The 23,642-nt window shown below is 41.3% G+C and overlaps 1 protein-coding gene across 1 annotated transcript; it reads right to left on the bottom strand.

Moving 5' to 3' along the window:
- Positions 1-2,315: 2,315 nt before the first annotated feature.
- On the bottom strand, positions 2,316-3,095 carry LRRC3B (leucine rich repeat containing 3B). Its single transcript, XM_063113525.1, has one exon. It carries the CDS (start codon positions 3,093-3,095, stop codon positions 2,316-2,318), a length of 780 nt encoding a protein of 259 aa, XP_062969595.1.
- Between the last annotated feature and the right edge of the window lie 20,547 nt (positions 3,096-23,642).

Raw genomic sequence — 23,642 nt, 5'->3', positions numbered from 1 at the left:
ATTGTTTTGGAAGGAGCAACCTGGAATGGGTTATCTAATTTGTGAAAGCTTTTCTAAAATGAATGTGCATCACACATTCAAACAAACACAATTAATTTATTTAATTTTTTCAAGGGTTGTTTTAGCAAGGGCTTGATTTTTCCTATTCTTTAGAGGAAAAAATGTGTATTCAGTTCAGTTAGGCATCTTTCTATGCTAGTACTTACAAAGATATATATTATAATATTGTCCTCCAGGGGGCGTTAAATCTTCAGCAAAGCTCAGAATTCACTGGAAGACATTCAAATCTAGTTAGGAAAAGCAGACAGCCTGACGTCCTCCCTGCTGGGATGCAGGAGTTCTAGGACTGACATCCTGTATTTTACATATGAGAGTTATCTCAGGCTTCTAGACCAGCAGTTTTTAGTGGGCTAAGGTGGGCATGAAAAGCCCACGCCCTGGGGTGTGTGTCACTAGCCTAGCCACACCACATCACTCTGAGTGCCTTGACTCTGTCCCCTCCAGCAAAATCTTAGAGACCATTGCTACAGATAGAAATTATGGGGCTTTCTAAGGGCATAAATGTGATTTCTAGAGGCCCAAAGATAGCTTAATATGGACTGGTGACGGCCACGCGCCTCCAAATGGCAGAGAATCCCTCTTTCCTGCGTAAGTCTCAAAAGGGGCTGTTTTGCTGCCATTTTTAATAGAGCCATCACTTAGGGGACTGCAAACTTATAGGTCTGAGGAACCAAGAACTTTATGTAGTAGAGTTTGTGACTATAAGGTGATATAGTACAGTGCATAAGAGATCCATAGATTCTGGAGTTGACTGACTAGGTTTCTATCTGCTGTACTTTCTATGGCCTCTAGGATTTGGAATTACTTACTTAGCTTCCGTGTCTCTCTCTGATTCCTCATTCAAAAAGACTATCTAATAGGGTAGTTAAATTAAACAATTTAAACTAATTAAAACAATCTGAAGAAAGTGCTTGTTGCATAGTAAGTGTTCCATAAATGCTCTCAGTTACTATTATCCCTTAGTCTGGAATTTGATCCCTACCACATAGTTCCAGCCTTGTCTATTCCTTCTCTCCTACAAAGGCTCCTTCATTCCAAATACGTCCCTATACTTGTCTCACTTTGCTTCTTCTATCTTCCTTGTCTACGTCATCACCTCATGAGATCCCACCAAAATTTCAATGATTGTCTTAATCGCATCTCAAAACAAACAGACAAACAAAAACAAAACCACAATTTCCTACTCCGAGAACCAAAATGTGCTTTCTCCTACCTCTGATCAACGACAGGGACACAATATCTTAATTTTGTGGCAGATGCACAGGTGTTAACACTTTTTAAAACTCACAGTATTATACTTAACATGGGTGCATTTTTAAATATGTAAATTATACTTCTAGAAACCAACTCGTTAAGAATGGAATGAGACGACCTGTCTCTGGAGACAGAAAAACAAAAATGTTAAAGTTCTAGTACTTTCTACCTAGTAAGTCACCGAACTTCTTTTACCTGCAGTTTTCTCCTATGTGAATAGAGCTGTCATCACCTTCTAATCTTGCAGTGAGCATTTAGAGACACAATAATAGTTTACAAGTGTCCTGCACACTGCTTGCACACAGTTGATGCTACCTGATTATTAAGCCTTCCTTTCTAGCATAGCTATTACTATATTTGTCACACTCCCCTGGCTGCCAGAAGGTGATCTGGAGGACAGAATATGTGCTCTCTTTTTCTTTTCTATTGTGGTTAGCAGAGAGAGGAAGCACGATAAGTATTTGCTTTCTATAGCTAAACATACCTACTTTTGAAGAGCAAACTCTAAAAGCCATCCCAACTTATCTTGGTCAATAATTCAGCTATGGCTCCCCAGTGTACAGTAGGGTTAATAACATATCTTTCACTATGATAGTTCTTTAGGTTCACAAGGGTTGTCTATTTTTCTTTAAAGCATGTGAAATGACTGTAGTGTTCTTTTGACCAATAAGTAACTCTGTTTTCCATGGTTCAAAGTTAAGCTTTTATTTGGTTTTAAATTAAAAAAATAAATTTCATTATTAAATAGTGAGATGGATCTAACTAATGTTCAGATAGTAGCTTACTCAGGAATATACCACCAAGGGTACAATTAAGGGGACAGATCACCTAAACTAAAATCATTTGTTATGTTCTGGTGTTTGTTAAAAGTTCAATAGTGGCATAACTCAAAAGAAACTGAAATACAAAGTTTTAAATGTTTACAATGGATAGGAGAAGTAAACCACTTATTCTACTGCACTTGCAAACTACTTTCTTCTCATTGCCAGTCAGTTTGAACACTATACCACAGTGCTAATGTCATCGGGTTCATCTGCTTTCTTTTGTCTGCTTGGCAGGGATTTCAAGTATTCAAGGTGTCTCCGGGCATCCTCCTGATTTTGCCTCACATAATATACCACATATGAGATCACCATGGTGAACCAGCCAAACATGGTGACCAGCATGGCATAATCGGTAGTTTTTTTAGGGAGGTTACAAAGGTCAGCATCATTGGCAGCATTGAGGAATGGTCTCCCAGCGTGTTCATCCAACACGGAGGTCTTACAGATCACATTGTGGGCTGTCTCATGATTGGATGCCATGCTCCTCAGAACTTGCTGTAGAGTACAGTCGCAGTGCCAGGGGTTGTTGGCAATTCTGGCCCTTGCCTTCAGGTTATTGAAGGCATTTTTGTGCACACTTTGAATCCGGTTGTCGGACAAGTCCAGAGTCTGCAAGGTTTCAGCTACTCCTTTGAAGGCATGCTCATCGATAAACTCAATGCCGTTTTTGGACAGGTTGAGAACTCTCAGTTGATGGAGGTCCTTAAAAATCTCATTGGGGATAGATGTGATCTGATTGGAGTCCAGATACAATAAAACTGTTTCAGGAGGAAGATCTCTAGGTATTTCCTTGAGATTTGCATTGCTACAGGTGACATTTAACCCCCCAGAAGAAGAACAAAGACAGCCCTTGGGACACATACTGGCAGAATGGAAGCACAGTATCATAAGAACAAAACTTTGTAGGAGGAGACACATGGAGAGGGAACGGGTTAACCACAGGTCTACCAGATTCATGCTGGAATGTCAGCATAATCACAAGCCCATTCCTCATGTACTCCAACAAGTGTGGCAATGGTTCCAGCCCTGTCCACACCGTTGATTTCCTTTTTGACTAATTCAAAAGGCTGCAACTAACACATGTGTTTCTTCATTAGTCCTGTGCTTGCTTGGGCACCTAAAGGATAGAGAAAAAGATGCAATTAGCTCTTGCACAAAGGGAGGTACGTTGCATTTAAAAATACTTTCAGCTGTCTGGCATTCTGTGTGGGCAGGAGGGTTATGCAGGTAATTTCCATCAATACCACCAGGAATTATCTGCATAATAGGAGTCTCCTGCTCAATTCCAGGTGCTGGGGGAGAGGACTGTTAATAAATGACAACATTTCTGTATTCCGTTGCCTTCTTTTTGTTGTGTGGAATTACAGCAAACAATCTCGGTTTTTCTCATCTCTACCGCCCCTCTCCACATTCTAGACCCCTTCTAAATTCTTCAGCAATAAAATGTACTTGTGTCTTTCACCCTCCCTACAATAACAAATGCAATTAATGCAATTTAGCCCTGAACTTGGGCAGGAATGAGAAATAATACCCATATTTCATGGTTAATGACCATAGACATGTCTATGGCTATTGAATGGATGTTCAGTTTGGAATATTGTCTCTAAAGAAACATCTTACTCAAATTAAGAAATAAGTGAATGCATGCCAACCTTCACAACAAAATGTTGCTCAAGGCTGACATCCAAGAACTCCCAGAACAGTCGCTTCCCTTGTGACTTCCTGAGATTTCATTTTACCTGAAAGGATGCCTTTAACTGAACTTTCAAAGGACTCTGTGTTTTCTAAACAACATATCCCCTCCTCAGCAGAACTTCAGATATGACACATACCTACAAGCCTTTTTTATATAAGAAAACTAAGAAATACTGACCTCATACTTCCCCAATAGCCTGTTTTTCAAATATATATATATATGAAAAATATACATACTCATATATACACATATATATGTATACTGTTAATGTTGGAAGGGGGCCACAGAAATTGCAAAATTGAGTGATATAAGGTAAAATTATGACACTTACTCAACAGCAAAAAGCAAAGATGAGAATATAAATTAACCCTCAGAACTACCTTCCATCATGGGGAGGACAGGGACATCTTTGGAACCAGCTAACAGAGGAGATGAGTGGATCTCGGAGAGATTGTGTGACTTGCCCAAGGTCAAACAGCATGTGGGTGGTAGAGACAGGACTCAAGCCAAAGTCTGTTCTGACTCATTAATCTCACAACTCTTCCCACTACCCTCACAGCTCTCTTTCAATCCCATCTGCTCTATGAGGATCGTCAGGATCCAGTGAGCATTGCTTGCTGTGATTTCTGATGCTGTTACGTTGCAGCCCAATCCTTTATGCTGTGGATCTTGTTTCAAGTTGAGGACCCCATGGTGCTTAATTGAAGGGGCCCTCTGCATTGTGGAAGGAAGCCATGCCTGACTCCAGAAGATTCCCGCCCTCCCCAGGATCTGAGAAACAAAGACAGTGTTCACTCCTCTTACAGCAGTGAGCAACGAACGACTGTCTGTATGAGCAACAAATGACTTTCTGCAAACTTATCTTTTATAAAGATCCCAGATGGATAAATACAGAGGGAAATGAGTCCAAATGTTACCAAACTCACAGAAGAGAAGATTAATGTAAGCTGAAAACATAATGAAATGGGTTGTTAATCATGGAAAAAATGAGATTAGCAACGGCAGAATGGAGTAGATGTGCTTTTGGAATCCTGAGTCCTTTAAATGCCAGAGAATGCTAAAGAAGGACCCCTAGGCTGACGAAGCCATCCGTCAACAGCCCATTTCATTTACAGTGAGAGTGTCCCTCCCTTCCATGTTTTCCTTTAAAACTGAATTGCATGGCATTTGGGGACTCTAGTAATTATATAGATGGGAGAGAGAAAAAATGAACAGGTGCGGAAGGGAGGACACTCAGAAAAGAAAAAGAGGAGCAGAAGGACAAGGCAAAGGATGCTAGGAGGAAGACATGGGAAGGACACAGGAGATGAGAGAAATGAATGTGGTCGAAGAAAATAAAAGGAGCCCATGTCAACCAAGTGACTTCTATTTACTGAGTGTCTGCAACCAGATTAAAACTTGCTGAAAAGTGGGAAGCCTCCTCTGGAGGATACTTCATGTTTCTTCTGAGATTAATGAAAAGAGTTTAGCTGTAGAAAAGTGTTCTGTAATTCAGATTATAAGCTCCATAAGGGCAGAGAGTTGTTTCTGCCTCATGCAGAAAAAACAGCACACAGTTAAAAAGTAGAAAGTACACTAGGTTTGTACTGTCTTTCATCCTTATGAAATTTGCGTGCTCTTGGGCAAATTATCCAACCTCTAAACCTCATTTTCCTTATCTTTGTATAGAGATTATAAGGTTGGTTTCTCAAATTGTAATTCTCGATTACATGAGGTAATCAATGTGAATCACTTAGCACAGTGCCAAATAGGTGGTGAGAGCTCAATATCTGTCAGCTATAGTTACTGTGGTTATCCCCAGATACATTCCCAACACTTAGTGCTTGGCATATAGTAAGGGCTAAATAAATATCTGCTGTATAAATGAGGCAACAAAATACTAGAGTCTCGCTGTGCTTTATCTTCTTATGGTGATCATTATTATTTTTTAAACATAAACATCGGCCCATCAAATGTCTACTGGTTTTACATGTCAACATGGTGGACTTTGGAAAAGTCCTAAGTGCAGGCTCTTCGGAGATGGAAGGAAGAATGGAAAGAAGAATCAGCAGACTCCTCTAGACTTTGTCATGATTTCTCCAGAATAATCAATTTAGTGGTCATGGTCACAGACAAGAAACGATTAGGACACATCTTGAGTTCTCAACATCAGATTGCAATCTCTCTTGAGACAGGATCCCTCATGTACCAAATGGCCCACCCATACACTAGGTGCTTGTTAGGAGTACAAATACAGAGTATCTCTTGCATTCAAAGAGGCTGGACTCAAGCTAAACATTTCATTTTCTCCCTATGATGTTTAATAAAATGAGAATAAAACCTTTTGAGATTGGCTAGATTGCTGAACTACTGTGACTCAGCCTCTACAGCCTCCACCCTCAGCCAGGATAAAGTGACAAGAGATGCAGGGGGTAGAGAGATGAGCCCCTGGATGTTGCTATTGTCTGAATGTTTGTGTCCCCCCAAATTCATATGTTGAAATCTAATCCCCAATGTGAGGGTATTTGGAAGTGAGGCCTTTGAGAGGTCATCAGGGTGGAGCCTTCATGAATGAATTACTGCCCTTATAAAAGAGGCCCCTGAGAACTCTCTCACCCCTTCTACCATGTGAGTACACAGAGAGAAGATGGCTCTCTATGAACGAGGAAACAGGCCCTTGCCAGACAGCAAATTTTCTGGCACCTTGATCTTGGGCTTTCCAGGTTCCAGAACTGTGAGGAATAAATTTCTGTTGATTTAGCAGCACAAATAGATTAAGACAGATGTCCAGGAGGCAGAAAGCAAGGTCAAGGACATTGAGTCAAGGTCATCTTCACCATGAAGGATGGAAGAGCTGCCTCTCCACTCCATGATGCTGAATTACTAGTTACCAAAGAGATGACCAGATTGACATTGCCTTAATTTATGTATAAGTCCACAGTGGCTGCTGGAAAAGGAAGACATGGGGAGCTGTGCCTCAGAGGAAAAAAGATGGACATTCTTCCGACATCATTTATCATCCAGCAGAGTACAGAGCTGAAGAGCTTGGAAACCTAAAACTCCCTCCTGCTCTGTTTTAAATCAAGTCTATACACAAACCCTTAACTGCAAAGAAGCTATGCTACTAGAAAAAAAGGAGTGCCTCTTTATGAACTTCAAAATGAGTGAGCAGAACATAAAGAAGGTCTCGGGGTCACTCTGGTGACAGCAAAAGCAGCAGCAGCAGTCACTACCTGTCCTTCTGATAAGGATCAAGAAACCCTAAAGGAACAGACCAAGTTAAACGGCATCTTTTCTACCTCCTAACTCCCCCTCTTCGATTCTCATCCTGTCTCCATCCACTCATTCCCTTCACATATGTCTGGGTCAATCAGGAAGCCACAATATTTCTGGATGTGGTGTTTAGGGATAAGCTATGCCCAAAAAGAGAATCATTTTATCCCCTGACTCATGCCTTGCCCACATTTTTCTGCCACACAGGCCTCTGAGCTACAGCAATTCACTCTGGGATTGGGTGGCAGCCATCAAATAGTGCTTCCAGAAGAAAAAAGAAGGTGCACATAGCAGACCATTCAATGAGAAGACAGTTCATTCAGTGGCTGATTAACAACTCTGTCTTGCTTCCTGTTTCTTTCTTCTCATCATTAAGGGACACTCAGGGACTGTCGAGCTCTTTTACTTGCCCGTAATCCTGCTGACTGGGTCAATTGCTGAGCTAGGACAGGGTCTGGAGCTCACAGACCCCTCAAGCCCACTCACAGACTGGGTCATAAACCCTTCATATGCCAGGCTGGGTCACCAGACCCTTTACATGCAGGTCTCTGAGTTAGGTAACCAGCAAACCTTGGAAGCCATAGGTTTGAGAGCATGGCTGTGTGCACAGACACCTGAGGGAGATGCCAACCAAGCCACGGAGCTGCCCATGTGCACCAACTCCACCCCCCATACACACAACTTACAAAGAATGCACTGCACCACCCCCAACTGGGTCTAAGGTGAGGGGTCCTGATCAAACTATTCTATTTTCCCAACAGGGACACTCAGGCATTCTAACCCAAAAGTTTTTATTGACCCTTCCGTGATAACTGAGTGAAGCAATTTAGAAAGAAATACCAGATACAACAATTTCTTCCAATTATATTTTATGCAAATCTGCTACCAAACAGGAGGATCTGATTAAAATGCAAAAAAAATAGCAAAACAGTAAAGCTTTTTAATTCACAACACAAATTTCAAACAAATGGAAAAATAAACCCATACATTTAAGTACTTAAAGTTTAAGTACTTAAAATTTAAAACTTCTGCATGGCAAAAAACCAAGGCCATACACAAAATCAAAGAACAGAAGGATGATTTATTTAATACACAGAAATTTTTACAAAGGAATAAGAAACTTAACAGTAGAAATAGAAAAATGAAAAGAAAAACAATATTTACAAATGACAATGTATATAATATATACAATGTATACAAAATAAATGATATAAAAAGACTCAATCTTAATGACAGTAAAATAAATTCAAGTTAAAATACCTTGGTTAAAATTAGGAAGAATATCAATGTGTAAAGAACAATGCATTCTCAAACACTTGATGAGAGGATAGATTGGGGCATTCTTTCTGTATGAGTAATCTAGGAATATCTATCAAAATTTTAAAATTTAAGAACAAGCTTGAGGTGATATAAAGATGTCCAAAGATAACCCCAAAAAAGCAACTTGAAAAAAAGGGTACTTATGGTATAATCACATTTGTGTAAGGTTTTTTTTAAAGGAGGTAAATATTCAAATATAGGTATATAATTAATATGCTTACATATGAATAGATCATTTCTGAAAGGGTGTGTCAGAAACCTAATAATGGTTAATTCTGAGTGAGTAGTGGAACTGAGGGGCTGTCAAAGGAAGAAGAGGAGTTGTCTTTTTATTTTATATACTTCTGTATGATTTTAACCTCTTACGGTATAAAGGTGTTTTTATTTTACTATTTTACTTTATTTTATAATAACTATTAAGAAGATAACAGAAAAGGATCAGGGATTAGCAGAAAAACTAACACAACTTTAATGCCTCAGGAAGTAACTTTTCAGTGCATGAAAGAGTTAGACAATGGTGGCCAAGAGAAAACAACAAATTTTAAAGATCAGAACATTTCAAGATGAGAGAATGAATAAACAAATGAACAACGGCCAAACTGTGTATAAAAATAGACCCCTGACCCACCACCTGCAGCAATCAGCCCGGGAAGCTGAAGCGCAACCTCTGTAGCAATCGGCCCATATCGGCCAGGACTTGATCAATAACTGACTGCTTCCCTAATTTTTGTCCTTGCTTCCAACTTAGAACCAACCAGGGAAAGCCAAATATATACATCTAGCCGGTCACATAGGATGCCCCACTTCTGGTTAGCTCTCCCACAGCTTCCCCATAACAGCCTCCAATCAGGACCTGCCTCAAGCCTTCCTTTTGTCCCACTATAGAGCTTTCTTACTCCCCTGCCTGCCTTTGGGTCTCTGACAAATGCAAGGGAGGGTGGTTATCTTGCTACAGCAAGTCTGAATACATAGCTTTTGCTTGTTCTCATTTGGGTGGTTTTTATTTCCACAGAAACCCAAAGTTTGAATACTCGATATTTTCAATGAAATATTTCCAAAATTAGCTTTATTAGCTGTCATAGAAATTATAAACTGATTTCTTTATATGATTTTCTACAAACTAAGTTTGGGCTGTATAAGCCATCGATCTGTGTGATTCATGACCAAAAAAATATAGAAAAAAGAGTTGGTATCTGAATAATCCTTTGAATAATTCAGGTGAATGAACTGCATAGGACATTTTCTGCACGGCTGCTCTTTGAGATCACGTTTATAGGTATGACCCCTCACTTCACATCTTTTTTTTTTGGGGGGGGGGGTCTTTTTCGTGACCAGCACCCAGCCAGTGAGTGCACCGGCCATTCCTATATAGGATCCGAACCCGCAGTGGGAGCATCACTGCGCTCCCAGCGCCGCACTCTCCCGAGTGCGCCATGGGCTCGGCCCTCACTTCACATCTTTAACACTGCATCCTTCCATGAATTTTAGTTCTAAATTTCTATTTCTAACCACCTACCACAGGAAGTTTTCATTAAGACCTCAAATTGGGCATACCTAAAAGTAAAACCATAATGTTTACCCTTCACTTCCTCTCAGTGACCACCCTGTTCTTCACCTGCTCTTCCCTTCTAAATTTCCTGAAAAATTTTTATTTTCATTCTTCCTTCCACCTCCTCCTTGCTTTGTATACCCATTGCCTCTTTCCTAGTTCAAACCTCCATCATCTTGTTCTGAAAGAGAGCAAAAGCCTCTTTCCTGGACTGCCTGTGCCGGGTCTGTGTCTGTTTCCATTCTCCTAATGTCACGTTAAAGGAACAGTCGACTATGTCATCCAGCTGCTTAGAAAGCTTTAATGACTTCCTATTGTTCATAACAGCTCCTTTTCCAATTGTATCTCCCACCACACTTCCTTACACAGACACATGACGATAGCCCGTGAGTAGAAAGCTGAGGGTGAGCGGCATTCATCCTCCAAATACAAGATTCAACAGAAACCATCCTAGCTGAAGAGTTCTACAACTCAGAACAGCTTTTCTGATATCAAATCCAATTATGTAGATCTGGCCCATGAGTCATTTACGTGGCCCATTAATAACAGCATCTATGATCATTTAGTCAAGGATATGAACTGATAAGGCAGACAGATACAGGAGAAATAGAGGATGGTTACATTTAAAAGGAACATAATCTGGTTGCAGATCCAGAATTGTTTAAGGCACAAATCTCCTGAAATTTCCAAACTTTCTTTTCTCCAATATCCTAACATCTATTATTTTACTTACCATTTTCTTCCTCAAATTAAGGATATTAGTTTGTCTTTCCTACTACTAAACCATAAGGTTTCAGAGGGTAGGGTCAGTGTCTCACCCATCGTTTTATTCTTACATTGCCCAGGGTAAGAATTTAATAAATATGTATTGAGATGAATTAGGATCCTTTCTACCTATTTTTTTTTTTTTTTTTTTTGTCCTTTTCGTGACCGGCACTCAGCCAGTGAGTGTACCGGCCAGTCCTATATAGGATCCGAACCCGCGGCGGGAGTGTCGCAGCACTCCCAGCGCCGCACTCTACCAAGTGCGCCACGGGCTCGGCCCGAATTAGGATCCTTTCTCATTTTATCATAAAACAGTTATTTACTCGGCATTTATTACATGCCAGGTATTTTTTAAGTGATGAACCCATCTAAAAGAATGGTAAAATTGGAGTTCTGACTAGGTTCTTAGTTAAATAGATATAGAACTCAAATGGATATAGAGGGGTTAAGTTACCATATGAAGCTTGGACAAACACATATTCCATGAATCTAACATCTTCTTGTCTACTTTGAGGGTAAAAAGGGTGAAGAGGTACCTATCCTGTAGCTCCTCCCTTAAAAGGGAAGAGAGTTTACCACATGACCCCTGGAGCTGGAGAAATAGTGTCCTAGAACGAGAACCAGGTTAACCTGATGTTTGGAGGTGGAGTTGGGTGATGTTTTGATATTGGGGTGAGCCTGCACCCCAGAGTTTGTCAATAAGAGATGGGAAACTATTTCTATGGGTCAGATGTGGTCACCAGGTGGAAAGAGATCCTCAAGGGGAGCACATTGGGTCCTGTCTCAGTGGCCTATAGGATTCCCCAGCAATGAGAAACTGAAGGGTAGATGCTTTAGATTTGGGGGAAGTAACCACCTGGAACATATCCACTACCAGAGTCAGGGGAGCCCTGTGGGAGGGCTGTGGCATGAAAGAGCCTCAGGAGAGAAGCATCAGGCCCAGAGAACATGAATCCTCCCATCCCATTCTACCTCCCAGAGAAGCCAACACCAGTTATGCTGACCTGGGGGTGGACTGGAAACAAAAGGGCAGAAAGGAGAAATCCAGATGCCCACCACACCCCTTTCCCCTTTGAACCTAAAACAAAGGGGAGGGGAGAACAACTGAATATCAAATGAAATTTGTTTTGGACTCTTGAACTAGACATTTAAATAATCCTATTTAATTTTTACTTTTGTTTAAATGAACTGAGTTTGTGACTTAAAGTAACTGTAGGATGATCTATTACCTAAGACTAAGCACAGAATTATGGAGCTGACTGATGTTTTCCTTCAGGACCAGAGGAGAACCATCAAGGGAAAAGAGATTAAAGGAACGGTGGGGGCAAGAAGCAGAGTTGCATTTTATTCTGGTTATACATGTATCACTTTACACAATGCTCACAACAATCCTAAAAGGTAGCGATTGTGCCCCTTGTACAGATGAACCAATTGAGGCTTAAGGAGGTTATGTAACCTGTCATGGTAACAGCTGGTAAGTGACAGAGGCAAGCCCTGAACATGTCTCCCAGAACATGTATGGTGAAACATGGCACCATATACCATTTTGCAGCTCAACTATGATGTGTATTTTTTTCTTCTTCTCAACTGACACCACTAAGATAGGGAAAAAAGACCAAGATGAATTTTTACATTGAGGGAATTGCTGCATGATGAAAAGATGGGTGGTGCAGGGGAAGGGAGGGTCTAGAGAGTCTAAAGTATGCTTCTAAGTCAAAATCTCTAAAATTATACATTTGCATTACATTTGTAAACTACTATAGATGTTTGGGGAACAAGTTAACCAGTGAGACATGCTCTCATTTGATTACCTCTAAACAGCCCTATCAGATACACATGGTGACCATCGTCAGTCCTGTCTTAGCACAGTAGAGCAACTCATAGAATGGAGACTCCTCAAAGTCACACAACTGGATAGCAGATGTGATATGGAGAGTCTGTAAACAAGTGCTCAGTTTCAAATGCCAAAACAGCCCTTTGTTGATCACTTCCTACAAAGTTTGGGAAAGTCAAGGAGGGGAATGCTCTCATCCTGTTAGAATCTCTTAAGGCTCACTCTGATACGCACCTTTTATGAAAACGACATGAAATCCATTTGTTCCAGATCTCAGTCAGCTTAGGAATTGATTTTCCTCTTTTGAAAACTATTTCACAAAATAAATCTCTAAGCTAACGCTCAATACTGACACTTCTAAACACATTGCCTTCTTCCTACATGATCCAGGCAGGGCTCACAGATCTCCAGGGTGGATTTAAAAGTTCTTCCTACCCATGAATCCACTAGAAAAACAAACAAATACAATTTTAAAACCCACTTTTTTTTTTAGACCAGATTTCATCCCTGTGGGTACGAAGCACAGAATAAATGTACCACCACATCTTTGCTAATGTATGTATTCATTATGCAACATGCTGCAAGTTTATAGGGGGACTGAGTGGAATACATCCATGTTTGTTTCTTTCTGCTTCTCTATTATTATTTCCCAGCAAGTTCCTACAGCATTTACAACAGCAAGAGGATTCCAAATTTTTTAACACATGATCTACATAAATGCAAGCTCCCAAAGACTCACCAGAGTCTAGGATCACTTGAAAGCTGCCCGAAGAAAGCTCTAACTTATGCTGAATTCAGTCATATTTCTGAGTAGGATGAGTGAATGTTACCATTAAAAAAAATAAAACTTCTCCTGCTTAACCAGGCATTATCCTTCTTAGAACAGATGCTGTGATAACATTTATTGGCTCGACGGGAAAAGCACCATATTGAGATCTAAAACCAAGGTCCAGAAAGTGGATTCAAACCTCAACTTCCCAAGGAATGTATTCCAGGAATTTAGGAAATCACTCACACTCCCATGCTTTAGTTGCCCTAGGACTATTATCAATAACATCCATTTCTTTGGCCTCATAGTTATGTATGTGAAATGTGCTTCAGAACTGTTAAGGATCATTCAAAGGGGATGCTCTACCATAGGTTTTAGTATTTAATTGTTTTCTTAAAATATCAGATCATTCTGTTTCAAGAGCCTCCCATTTTTTTTCTTCAGCATAATCAACTAGGAAACGATTCTCACATCAAATATACAGTATGTCAAAATATATCTAACCTAAATTTAATTAAGAGGAAAGAACCAGACCAACTCAGAACCTGAGGCATTTTATAAAGTGTCTTATCTGGTCTCTTTGAAAAGTCATTGGAGAAAAATAAAAATACAAAAACAAAACAACAAAACAGGCTATCTAACTGTTCTAGATTAAAGGAAGAGAGATGTCACAACTAAAGACAATGAAAGAGATCGACCTCTAGACTTAAAACAAAATGCTAGAAAGGGATACTATTTGCGAAATTTGAATGAAAACTGTATGTCAGATATTGTTCTGTCAAATTTAAATTTCTTGGGCTTTATCACGGTATGGGTAAGATGGAGATAGTTCTTGTTCTCAAGAGGTGCAGGCTGAAGTATTTTGAGGTAATTCTGTCACGACAACTGCAACATCAAATTATCCAGCAAATTAAACTATATCTATCTATATGTAGAAAGAGAAAGACAGAAGTGGCAAAGATTAACAATTTGTAAAGGGAAGGTGATGGAAGTACAAATGTTCATTGTACATTGTTCATTGTTCAACTTGTCTGAAAGTTTCAAATTTTTTCAAATAAAAAATTGGGGGGGTAGGGGAGATCCTATGTCTTAAAAGAAAAGAACTTCAAGAGGAGAAGAAATCTTTTTTTGATGAAGTAGGAGAGTCTTAGGAATCCTACGTAGACAATGGCTTATCTGCATATAGCGACACAAAATGGAAACACAAGGTAAAATGGGCAGCAGTTCTCTGAACTTGCTTTTTGGGAACTCCAGGACATAGTACATTACCATACAAGATGTGTGCTGTGCGAACTTTGTTTGAAAGGGGCAACATGGAGATCATGGCTTGGCCACTTCCTAATTGTGTAACCTCTCCATCCTACAGTTTTCTCGTCTGGACATGGAGGTAATAACAGATCCCACCTCACGAGGGTGTGGTGAGGATTAATTGAAGTAATACATGTACAACACTCAGAAGAGCATCTCTTATATGAGGTGCTCTCACTAAGAGTTACTATTACTGTCACTTCTGCTACCACCACCACCACCACCACCACCACCACCATCATCATCTTACCCTTTGTCTTCTCTCTGCTATGAGAACGTGGAGTCTGTGGAGTGCTACCTTCCTCTTAACTGCCCCCATTCTGCTGGTCCTTTTTCCTATTTTTTCTAAAGAGTCACTAATTTTATTTTTAATTTATCATTCACTTTTCCATGTTATTCCAAGGAGGACCTGAATGGTCCACATTCAAAGAAAAAGCTACAACAGAATCATGGAATGATGAATGAAACAAACCATTAAATGGGCAAAAAGGATGAAGGAGGTAATTCTGATGGTGGCTAACATTTTGTGGGCACCTACTATGTGCAAGGTACTGGACCAAATGCTTTACTTTAGAGATGGAAAAGAATTTTTCCCCAGGATGCCTCTTACCCAGAGTTTCCCCCCATCTGACTTAGGTGATTTAGATGATGAGATTTGGGATTTTTGAGCTGATGGAATTTAGATGAGATTTTGGACTTTGAGTTGATGCTCTCATGGGCTAAAACTTTTGAGGGATATTGGGATATGATGAATACATTTTGCATGGAGAATGAATGTGAATCTTTGGGGTCCAGAAGGTACATTACAATAAGCCAAAAAATGGCCCCCAAAATATTTGGGCCCTAATTGCTGGAAGCCAGTAATTAAGAGCAGGGACTCAGGAACAAGAATGTCTGAGTCTAAACCCCTGTTCCTTCAATAACCTTGTCTTGCCTCAGTTTCCCCATCTGTAAAAGGAGTATAACAGTAGTACTTACTTCTATTTATAGTAAGCATTAAGTGAGATTATTTAGGTAAAGTACTTAGAATAGGACCTGACACAGTAAATGCACAATAAATGTTAGCTATTTCTCTTTGTTGAATGATTGTTGTTTTAAACATATTCTTGGAAACAGAGTCTGTGCGGTAGTTCTGCGCATCTGCGCGTAGCCATCCTAGGGCTTGCTGGTTCTCTCAGGCTCTCAGAGGCTGTCTTGCAAACACAAACATCAAAGAGACAACTATAAAGGAAGCAAAGGTTCTAGAGAGTCAGTGAAGAATTTAAATGTCATGGCTCAACAATACTGATGAAACAGAACTGAAATAAATAGCATTTTACTAATTTAGGAGTTCTTGCCAGCCAGTGGGTATTATGTGGTTTTTACCCAATGTTTTGTCTACAAAGGGAGCCTAGTAAATTTTGCAGGCCTGAAGAGAGCCCCAAGGATGTGTTCTCCCCAATTTCACTTTGGCCATTTATCCCCTAAAATTCTGTCCAGAACTGTGGCCTCACCCAAATTCTCACTGAATTATCCAGGCTGATGACTTGAGACTGATTCCAGGATCTGATTTCAATTAAAGATGAATAAAGAAATCATTTGCACTCAGCTTATCCTTCTGTGCAGTCTATTTCCTAATCAGGAATTCAAAAATTTGTCTACAGATTCAGTGAAGTGGATAAGGGGCTTGGAGTTGAGTCAGATTACTCAGATAATATATAAAATGGAAAGCCAGATAGTCAAGAATCATCTCATAAGCAAAGTAGCTCTTTTGAATCTCATAATTTTTTCCTTCTAGAACCATTGTCCATCAAACCAAGTGGAATTGTTACCCCTCCAATCCGTCAGCAGAAGGCAAGTGGTATATAAATCATCCCTAAATTTCATGTAATTTGCCCTTGATTTCAGATCTAGATTTTTCATTCTGTTAAGCACGCTAATGTACATGTTCAAAGTTCACCTCCTCAGTAATCACATGGGGAATTATGCAAGGTCAAAGTTTCTTATCTGCTTTATCCTGTGATATGTATTTTTTTTAAAAAAAGTCCTCTTTAAAGGAAAAGGCAGAATGGAAAAGCCAGCCAACTAATATTTGTAGAACTATGTAGTCATATTGATTGTAATTTGATTCTAACAGTAGGATCATCAGACAGGCTGCCTCCTATTTACCTAATTATGCCAATGGGTAAATGAGGCAGTCATTTTTAGCTCAATGGCTTCGATCTAGTCTAGAAAGATTCTTGCCTCTCTTTTCTCCATCTGAGTTTTTTTACCTTCTCAGACATAGGTTCTTTCAAACAAGAGTAATCTTCCTTTTACAGTAAAGAAACCTCCCCAAAACAAAAAAAGGAAATCAGAACTGAGATTATGGCCCATCTTCTCCATACTGTGCAATTCATTGAATTCCACAGGGAAATAATATTGCCCTGAGTTGGCTTGAGTTTCCTCTGGGACCCACTCGGAAAAATTAACAGCTACCCAGGGACTTAGCTTTTGTCAACAACAAACCAAATAAAACTTCCCAAACCCATTTAATTGTCTGCATGATGCAGTAGGACTTTCCCTATCTCCTTGCTCAGACATAACATGCCAGTTTAAATACAAATTGATATCTTGGTGAACCAACCAGCAGGTAAGATAAGTAGAAGTGGTAGGAAGCAGGCCAGATGAAGCTAAGAAAGTAAGCAGAGCAGAGATAGCCATTTCCAGCACAAGATAATGCAAATACCCATCTTGTCTCCTTTACATGCCTCATAATTTTTAAAAAGTAGACCATCAACATATTAATATGCAGTCACAAATTTCATTGCTGTGGAGTGGTTTCAGGAATTGTGAAAATTGCTACTATGTTAAACCAATTTTTATGCACATTTAGCTCAACACACACATATTTGGTCAGGTAAAACTGTGTTATTTTTACCCCACCTGTGGCTTTTCGCTCCATGCAAAATTGCAGCATGTGAGAACAGGAAGGTGATGACCCTGGTGTGGTCTCCCCGATTGATTCTCTGATTTAGTAACAGTCTAAGTGAGAGCACAACCCACTGAGCACTGCTTTCCCTTTCTGTTTCCAATTCAGCAATTCCTAAAGCCACAGATGGGAGGACTGGATGGGGCTGAGCAAAACACCCATGCAAGGGTGGGCCTGTGGATCACCTGAATGTCATACCTGGGGGCATCCTCAATACTACATTGAGGCCAACAACACAGTACGAGGTCAGGATGCGCTTGCTTGATGAAGGATGCAAGGTCTGAAAACATGGCAGGAGCTTCTCAAGAGTCTTACAAAGCCTGATGAGGTGATGGCTGGAGTCTGGGGGTGGGCCACGCTACCCGTAGCAGAGCAGACTTTGCCATCTCTCATCTGTAAGGCAGTGCATATAGAAGTGGAGGAGGAGGAGGAGACAGTGCCACTGTGCACTGCTCCTTAAGCAATCAGGTTCAGAAAAACAGAGAGCCTTACACACTGGGGAAATGGAGAAGACAGTGCCCAATTCATGAGAAGTGACATCTGGCAAGATCAGGAGGATGACACCTCTGTGCTCCTGGAAAGCCACCAAGGGATGGCCACGGTCAGAGGGAGGTTGGGCTCTGTGAGGGATGGCCAGCATTTAATGTGTCAGGACTGGACCTAGCGTCCTGAATGCACAGTCATCGAGCCTGTGACACTGGCCTGGTCTACATCTCAGAAACATCTAGTCAAAAAATGAAGGTGAAGTATTTGTGAGGAGTGAGAAGCAGTGAGAGACTGAATCTGTGCTGAGTGGAGTTTTCACTTTAAGTGTTCCAACATTTCCTCCTTGGCCTCTGCTTTGTCTCAGCTTTAGAAAAGAAGACATCATTATCAACCCTCAGGGAGATGCAGTGTCTGAGTCTACACGAGCTCCTTGTGCTCAGCTGCAGGAACTCCCTGGAGTCCAGGCAAACATCGCAGGGCTGCAGGTGCTGAGGTCCCTCCACCTGCAGAAACAGGTGGCACTCATCCCATGGTGGGGAAACTGAGGCCATAGCCACATGAAGAGCAGATTCTTCTACTCTCCAGGTATTAGATTCTTGTCTGTTTGGGGATCCAGGCAGATCTGTTCACAACTGACTAATTCTTATTTACAGCAGGGGGAGGCCATGCCTGCCACTCTACAGCCTGAACTAGGAGGCAGTGGTTTAAAGTGTTCTCTAGGCAGTGATTATGGGGGTGGGATGGGGACAGTCACTTTTCTTTACTGGTGTTGGCAGATATTCCCTCACCAGCCCAAACTTTTCTCCTGGCACAAAGAAGCAGCAAGTATGATTCTTTCTTTTCTTTTCTTTGTTTAAAATGGGTGCCTGTTCCCTTCTAATGGAGAGCATTATTCTCTATTGACCAGAAAAGGACAGATATCTGAGTGTCTGGAAAGGGATGGCCCCATACCAGCCAGTTACCAAAAAAGACACACACACACACACACACACACACACACACACACACACACACACACACACACACACACACACACACCACAGAAATGGGGGAAAGATGAAAGGGTGGACATATTTTTAAAATTTCATCCCTTTTCTATTTATCTGTTATCATAAAACTTCCATATTATGTCCTCCCAGGTGCATCAGGGATACTTGAGCCTCTTTCTTGAGACAAACAAGATGGAAGTTTCAATGAGATGCCTTTAAAGTGCCAAAGCAAAAAAGAAGCCAACCAAAATCTTTCCAGAGGCTGCTTATGAAGCATCTCCTTGTGTGGAGGCTCAGTCCTGTGGCTACGGTGGGATGGGATAAAGTCGATGGAGGTGGAGGAGCAAAGGCTAATTCCAGATTATTTGAACTATGGATCCTCTCAACCCCTGATCCTCATCCCTTTTCATCTGCCTCCTCGGTCCAGGATCATTCCCACTGCTTATCAATACCAGCACCAGAGGGAAGAAAGAGGAAGCGAAGGGGGATGGAATTCAAATGAGTCGATGTTGCCACTTGTGAGCAGCTCAGCTCGCCAGTGTGCAAGGGAGGAGGCTGCAGCTCTTCTGTGGGTTTCGATTCTCCATGCTATTCTTGTCCCCCGTGCTGCCAGGCAATATCGAGTGGGCTGCATGGAAATGATCTGTGGGATGAAAAAAGAAATGGGGGGAGGTGGCTCCCTCAAAAAGGAGTTATATGCTCAGTGGCAGCATGCCACACAAAGTAGCCCAAATTTTATTAACCCAACTCATGTTTGAAAGCATCTCTCCCCTCAGAACTAGAGGAGAAGGGATGCTAAGACCATATGTAGAGCAATTATAATGCAGAGGATGCACTGATTGTCACAGCAGCAAAAAGAAAATGAGGAAGACTCCTTAAAAGATTATGCCAAGGACAGCGAAAGCAGCAGCAAGTGAGGGCTGTATTAAAATCGTAAAGGACAATGAAGAGGAAGCAAAACACATTCACACCTTGGAAACCACTGTCACCAACACAGACAGGATGGCAGAGAGAGGATAGAACCCTGGAGCAGACAGAATTGTCTTCTCTCTGATCTTATGAACTAGGAAGGGGGCGAACTATGTCACCAATATCCTGTTCTGCTCTGTTTGTGGTAGACACTTCGGGGCATCACCCAAGTGCCCTTACAATGAAGGGCTTGTCCCAGCTGCTGGGAGTGCTGGTGGCAGAGAGCTTTCAGCTGCCACCCCCCTCGGGGATTGTCTGTGTGACAGAGAGCCACTTTTCCTTCCAGGGGTAGCCCATACCCAGTGACTGACCAGTGGGGGAGGATCAAGGCTTGGTCATCTCAGCCCAACTTAGGACAGCTCTGAAAGGCCATTCTGGATCCAGAGTTGCCTGTGGGGTCGGCTGAGGCCATCACTGAGTCTGCATTACAGCTTATCTTCTTCCTCTCTCCAGTCCTTCCCATCCCATTCACAAATGTTGATCTTAAGCGTTCTCCTTAGTAACCTTTTGCATGCCAAATCCCATCTCAGAGTCTTCTCTCTTGCAATCTCAACAGCAATAGTTCATGATCACTAGTTTTTGCTCACTTTGCCTGGTTGAGCATATATATGCATTAAAGATTTACTTTTGGGTATGAGGTTGGTGTATACTATAAAAAGAGAAGCTACATAACACATCAAAGAAGAAATGCAAGTTGGGGAGGTGCTGGATGCAGGAGAGAAAAAGGCTATAAATAATCCAAATGGGAATTGAATAAGAAAGTTGGGTTAATGGGCACAAAACTATGCTATCTACCCTAACACACTGTACTCCACAAATATGCACAAGTAAATGTTAAAATATTTTGAATAAAAAGAAAGCAGTATTGAAGTCACCATAAGGAACATGGATCACTAAGAAGTAACAACTACATCATTCATAAAATGTTTATGGCACCCAAGGCAAGGGTCATAATCTGTGTGAATCATATACTATGACCACATCTATTAATAAGCAATAACATTTTTTTGACTAAACCTAAGAACAAGGTATTCAGGGGACTGTTGGAAATACAATCTTACAGAATGTTTGCCACCAGATAAAGATATCACAACTGAGAGACTGTACTGTTATTCATGGGGCATAGTTGGACAAACTCTCCCACTGAACCACTAAATGGCATTAGACAGAGCATTAGGGACCCAGGTCCGAGGAGCACAGCAGGAAACTGTTTAGTGAATGGAGATCACGAAGCCAACATCTTTCTGAATCTGAAAATTTCCATTAATTTAACTGCCTATATAAATTAAGGCATAGCCATATAGCTGTTTTCAAAAATGAATGAATGTTCGTCTCCTCCAAAACTCATGTTGAAATTTAATTGCAATTGTAACAGTATTAAAAGGTGGGACCTTAGAGGGATGATTAGGCCATTTGGGATTTGCCCTCATAAATGACTTAATGCCATTACGAAAGGGTGAGTTTGGCTCCCTTTTGTCTCTTTGCCCCTCCGTCTTCCACCACGCAATGACGCAGCAAAAAGCTCTTGCCAGATGCCAGCACCTTGATTTTGGACTTCCCAGCCTCCAGAACTGTGAGAACATATTTTTTTGTTCATTATAAATGACCCAGTCTCAGATCTTCTGTCATAGTAGCACAAAGTGGACTAAGATAGTAAGAGAGCTAAAGCAAGGGGCCAGAAATTGTCAGAGAAGAGATAAAAAAGCACAAGCACGGACACAGCTCATTTTGTGGTCAAAGCCAGGGCATCATCAAGATTTTCTGCCCTACCTTCCCAATTCCTGACATTGCATGGTCCTTTAAATGCCACATAGATTGGGACCGACTTGATGTCATGGGAACCAGCTGGATAACAGTTCCATACAATCTGCTTTCGCCCTTGGTTCCTTGGCCACTATCAGAAAATCCAGTGCTTTTACGGAGAGGGCTGGAGCTTTCCCAACTTTGTTTTCAAAAAAGGGAAAGAAAAAAGCTTCCAAGGAATTGTTCATCCAGCCATGATCCTGACTGAATAACGTGAGCAATCATCTAAAATGGCTGATTCACCAGAAGAAATGGGACAAGTTTTGAATTGTCTGTCCCAGAGCAGACGATTCAGCCAGAAAGATCCTGAGAAAATATCGAGAGGAACAAGCCCTGTGGACTAAGGATCAGCCTCTGTCAGACACCAATATACCTCACACTCAGGAAAGAGCCCAAAGAGCTGGTGCCAAGATTTGTCTGGCAAAGTGCTATGAAGCAAGAACAGAGATTAATTCCCGAGAAATTCTGCTGCAGATATCTTAGGAAAAGTGGGCATCCCGGCTCTGCACAAATAAGCAGGGATGGGGGAGGTAGATGCAAAATGGAAGTCTGATAAGGCTACTGTCTCAGGCTGGAAGTGACTGACTAATGGGCTGCACAGTGGTGGAAGTGGTTATCCTCTGAGTTGGTAGTGTTTTAGGAATGGAGCCTGGAACTACTTTCAGTGCTCTGCCGTGAACCTCTGTTTCATGGAGATCCAACTCCCAGCATACCTTTGCCTACCTCCTTCTTTATTTTCCTAGACATCGCCGGGGCTTATGCTTGTCCTAAACTGTTGGGCCTCCAGGAACTGAGATGCTGCAACTGCTCAAATATGGCTTTGCTAACATTTGGAGATTCCAGCTGCTGCTGCTACAGTTTACCCAACAGATCAGATGGTTGTGGTGTTAGTGCCATTCTGTAGTAAGCCAGTGATTATAGGCGTGACTTGAGCTGCTGTTCCCTTCCTGGATGGGATGAGGAGGCCCCATAGCCTCTTAGTTTCCCTTTCCCTAATTCTGACTTTTACTAATCTCCGGCCATTCCCAAATGGTGCCCCAGAAGTCCCAGTGTGTCTTGCAACCAAGCATGACTAGAATACAAAAGATCTCAGAATTGAGCTGCCTGGGTTTAACTGGCATAAAAAATGAAGATGGGATTGTTTTTGAGTGTCATTCTTAATACCTGCTGCAGGATGTCTGCGTAGAGAAACACAAGGTGTAAATTAGGAAATCTCAGATCTTGCATTGTTTTCGGTAAACACAAAGAAAAAGTGAAACAGGAAATCCAGAGCTAATTGATGTAGAAGAAGGAAAAACAGCAATCTTTTGACACTTAATATGCTGCGGCAGAATAGGCTGAATACCAAATGCAGTATGCAGTGGGCAAGGCAAGAACCATCCCACTGGGATAACACCACCCTGATGTGAAAACCCTGAAAGAGGGAGCTGTGTGAAGGTCTAGTGATGTTTCAAAGCAAACAATAGCCACCACCAAAGAGATCATTTGGTTTTTCTCCAGCCTGGGAACCATATTTCCAGTGGCACTGGGCCAGGAAACATATTTTCCTATCTCAATGACAGGGCTTCCTGGGAGAAAATAAATAACTCTTCCCACCAGGAACAAAAGCCAAAGGAAATGTAGTTATTCAGTAAACCAGGTGACTTGAGAGAGCAACCAAACAAGTTCTGGTCTGCAGGTGACAAGGCATGTACGCTTAGGTGTGGGAGGTGGGGATGGGGTGGGGAGGAGGAGGAGGGAGAACTTGAGAGTTCGCAGGGAAAGAGTGACAATGAGATGCAAGCTATGCACAGAGGGAGTCTCGATCCTACGTC

Source organism: Cynocephalus volans, chromosome 11 (genome assembly GCF_027409185.1).
Source record: "Cynocephalus volans isolate mCynVol1 chromosome 11, mCynVol1.pri, whole genome shotgun sequence".
In the NCBI taxonomy this organism is placed as follows: Eukaryota; Metazoa; Chordata; class Mammalia; order Dermoptera; family Cynocephalidae; genus Cynocephalus; species Cynocephalus volans.
Note: the sequence above shows the minus strand (reverse complement) of the source record. Positions and strands in the feature narration are given on the sequence as shown.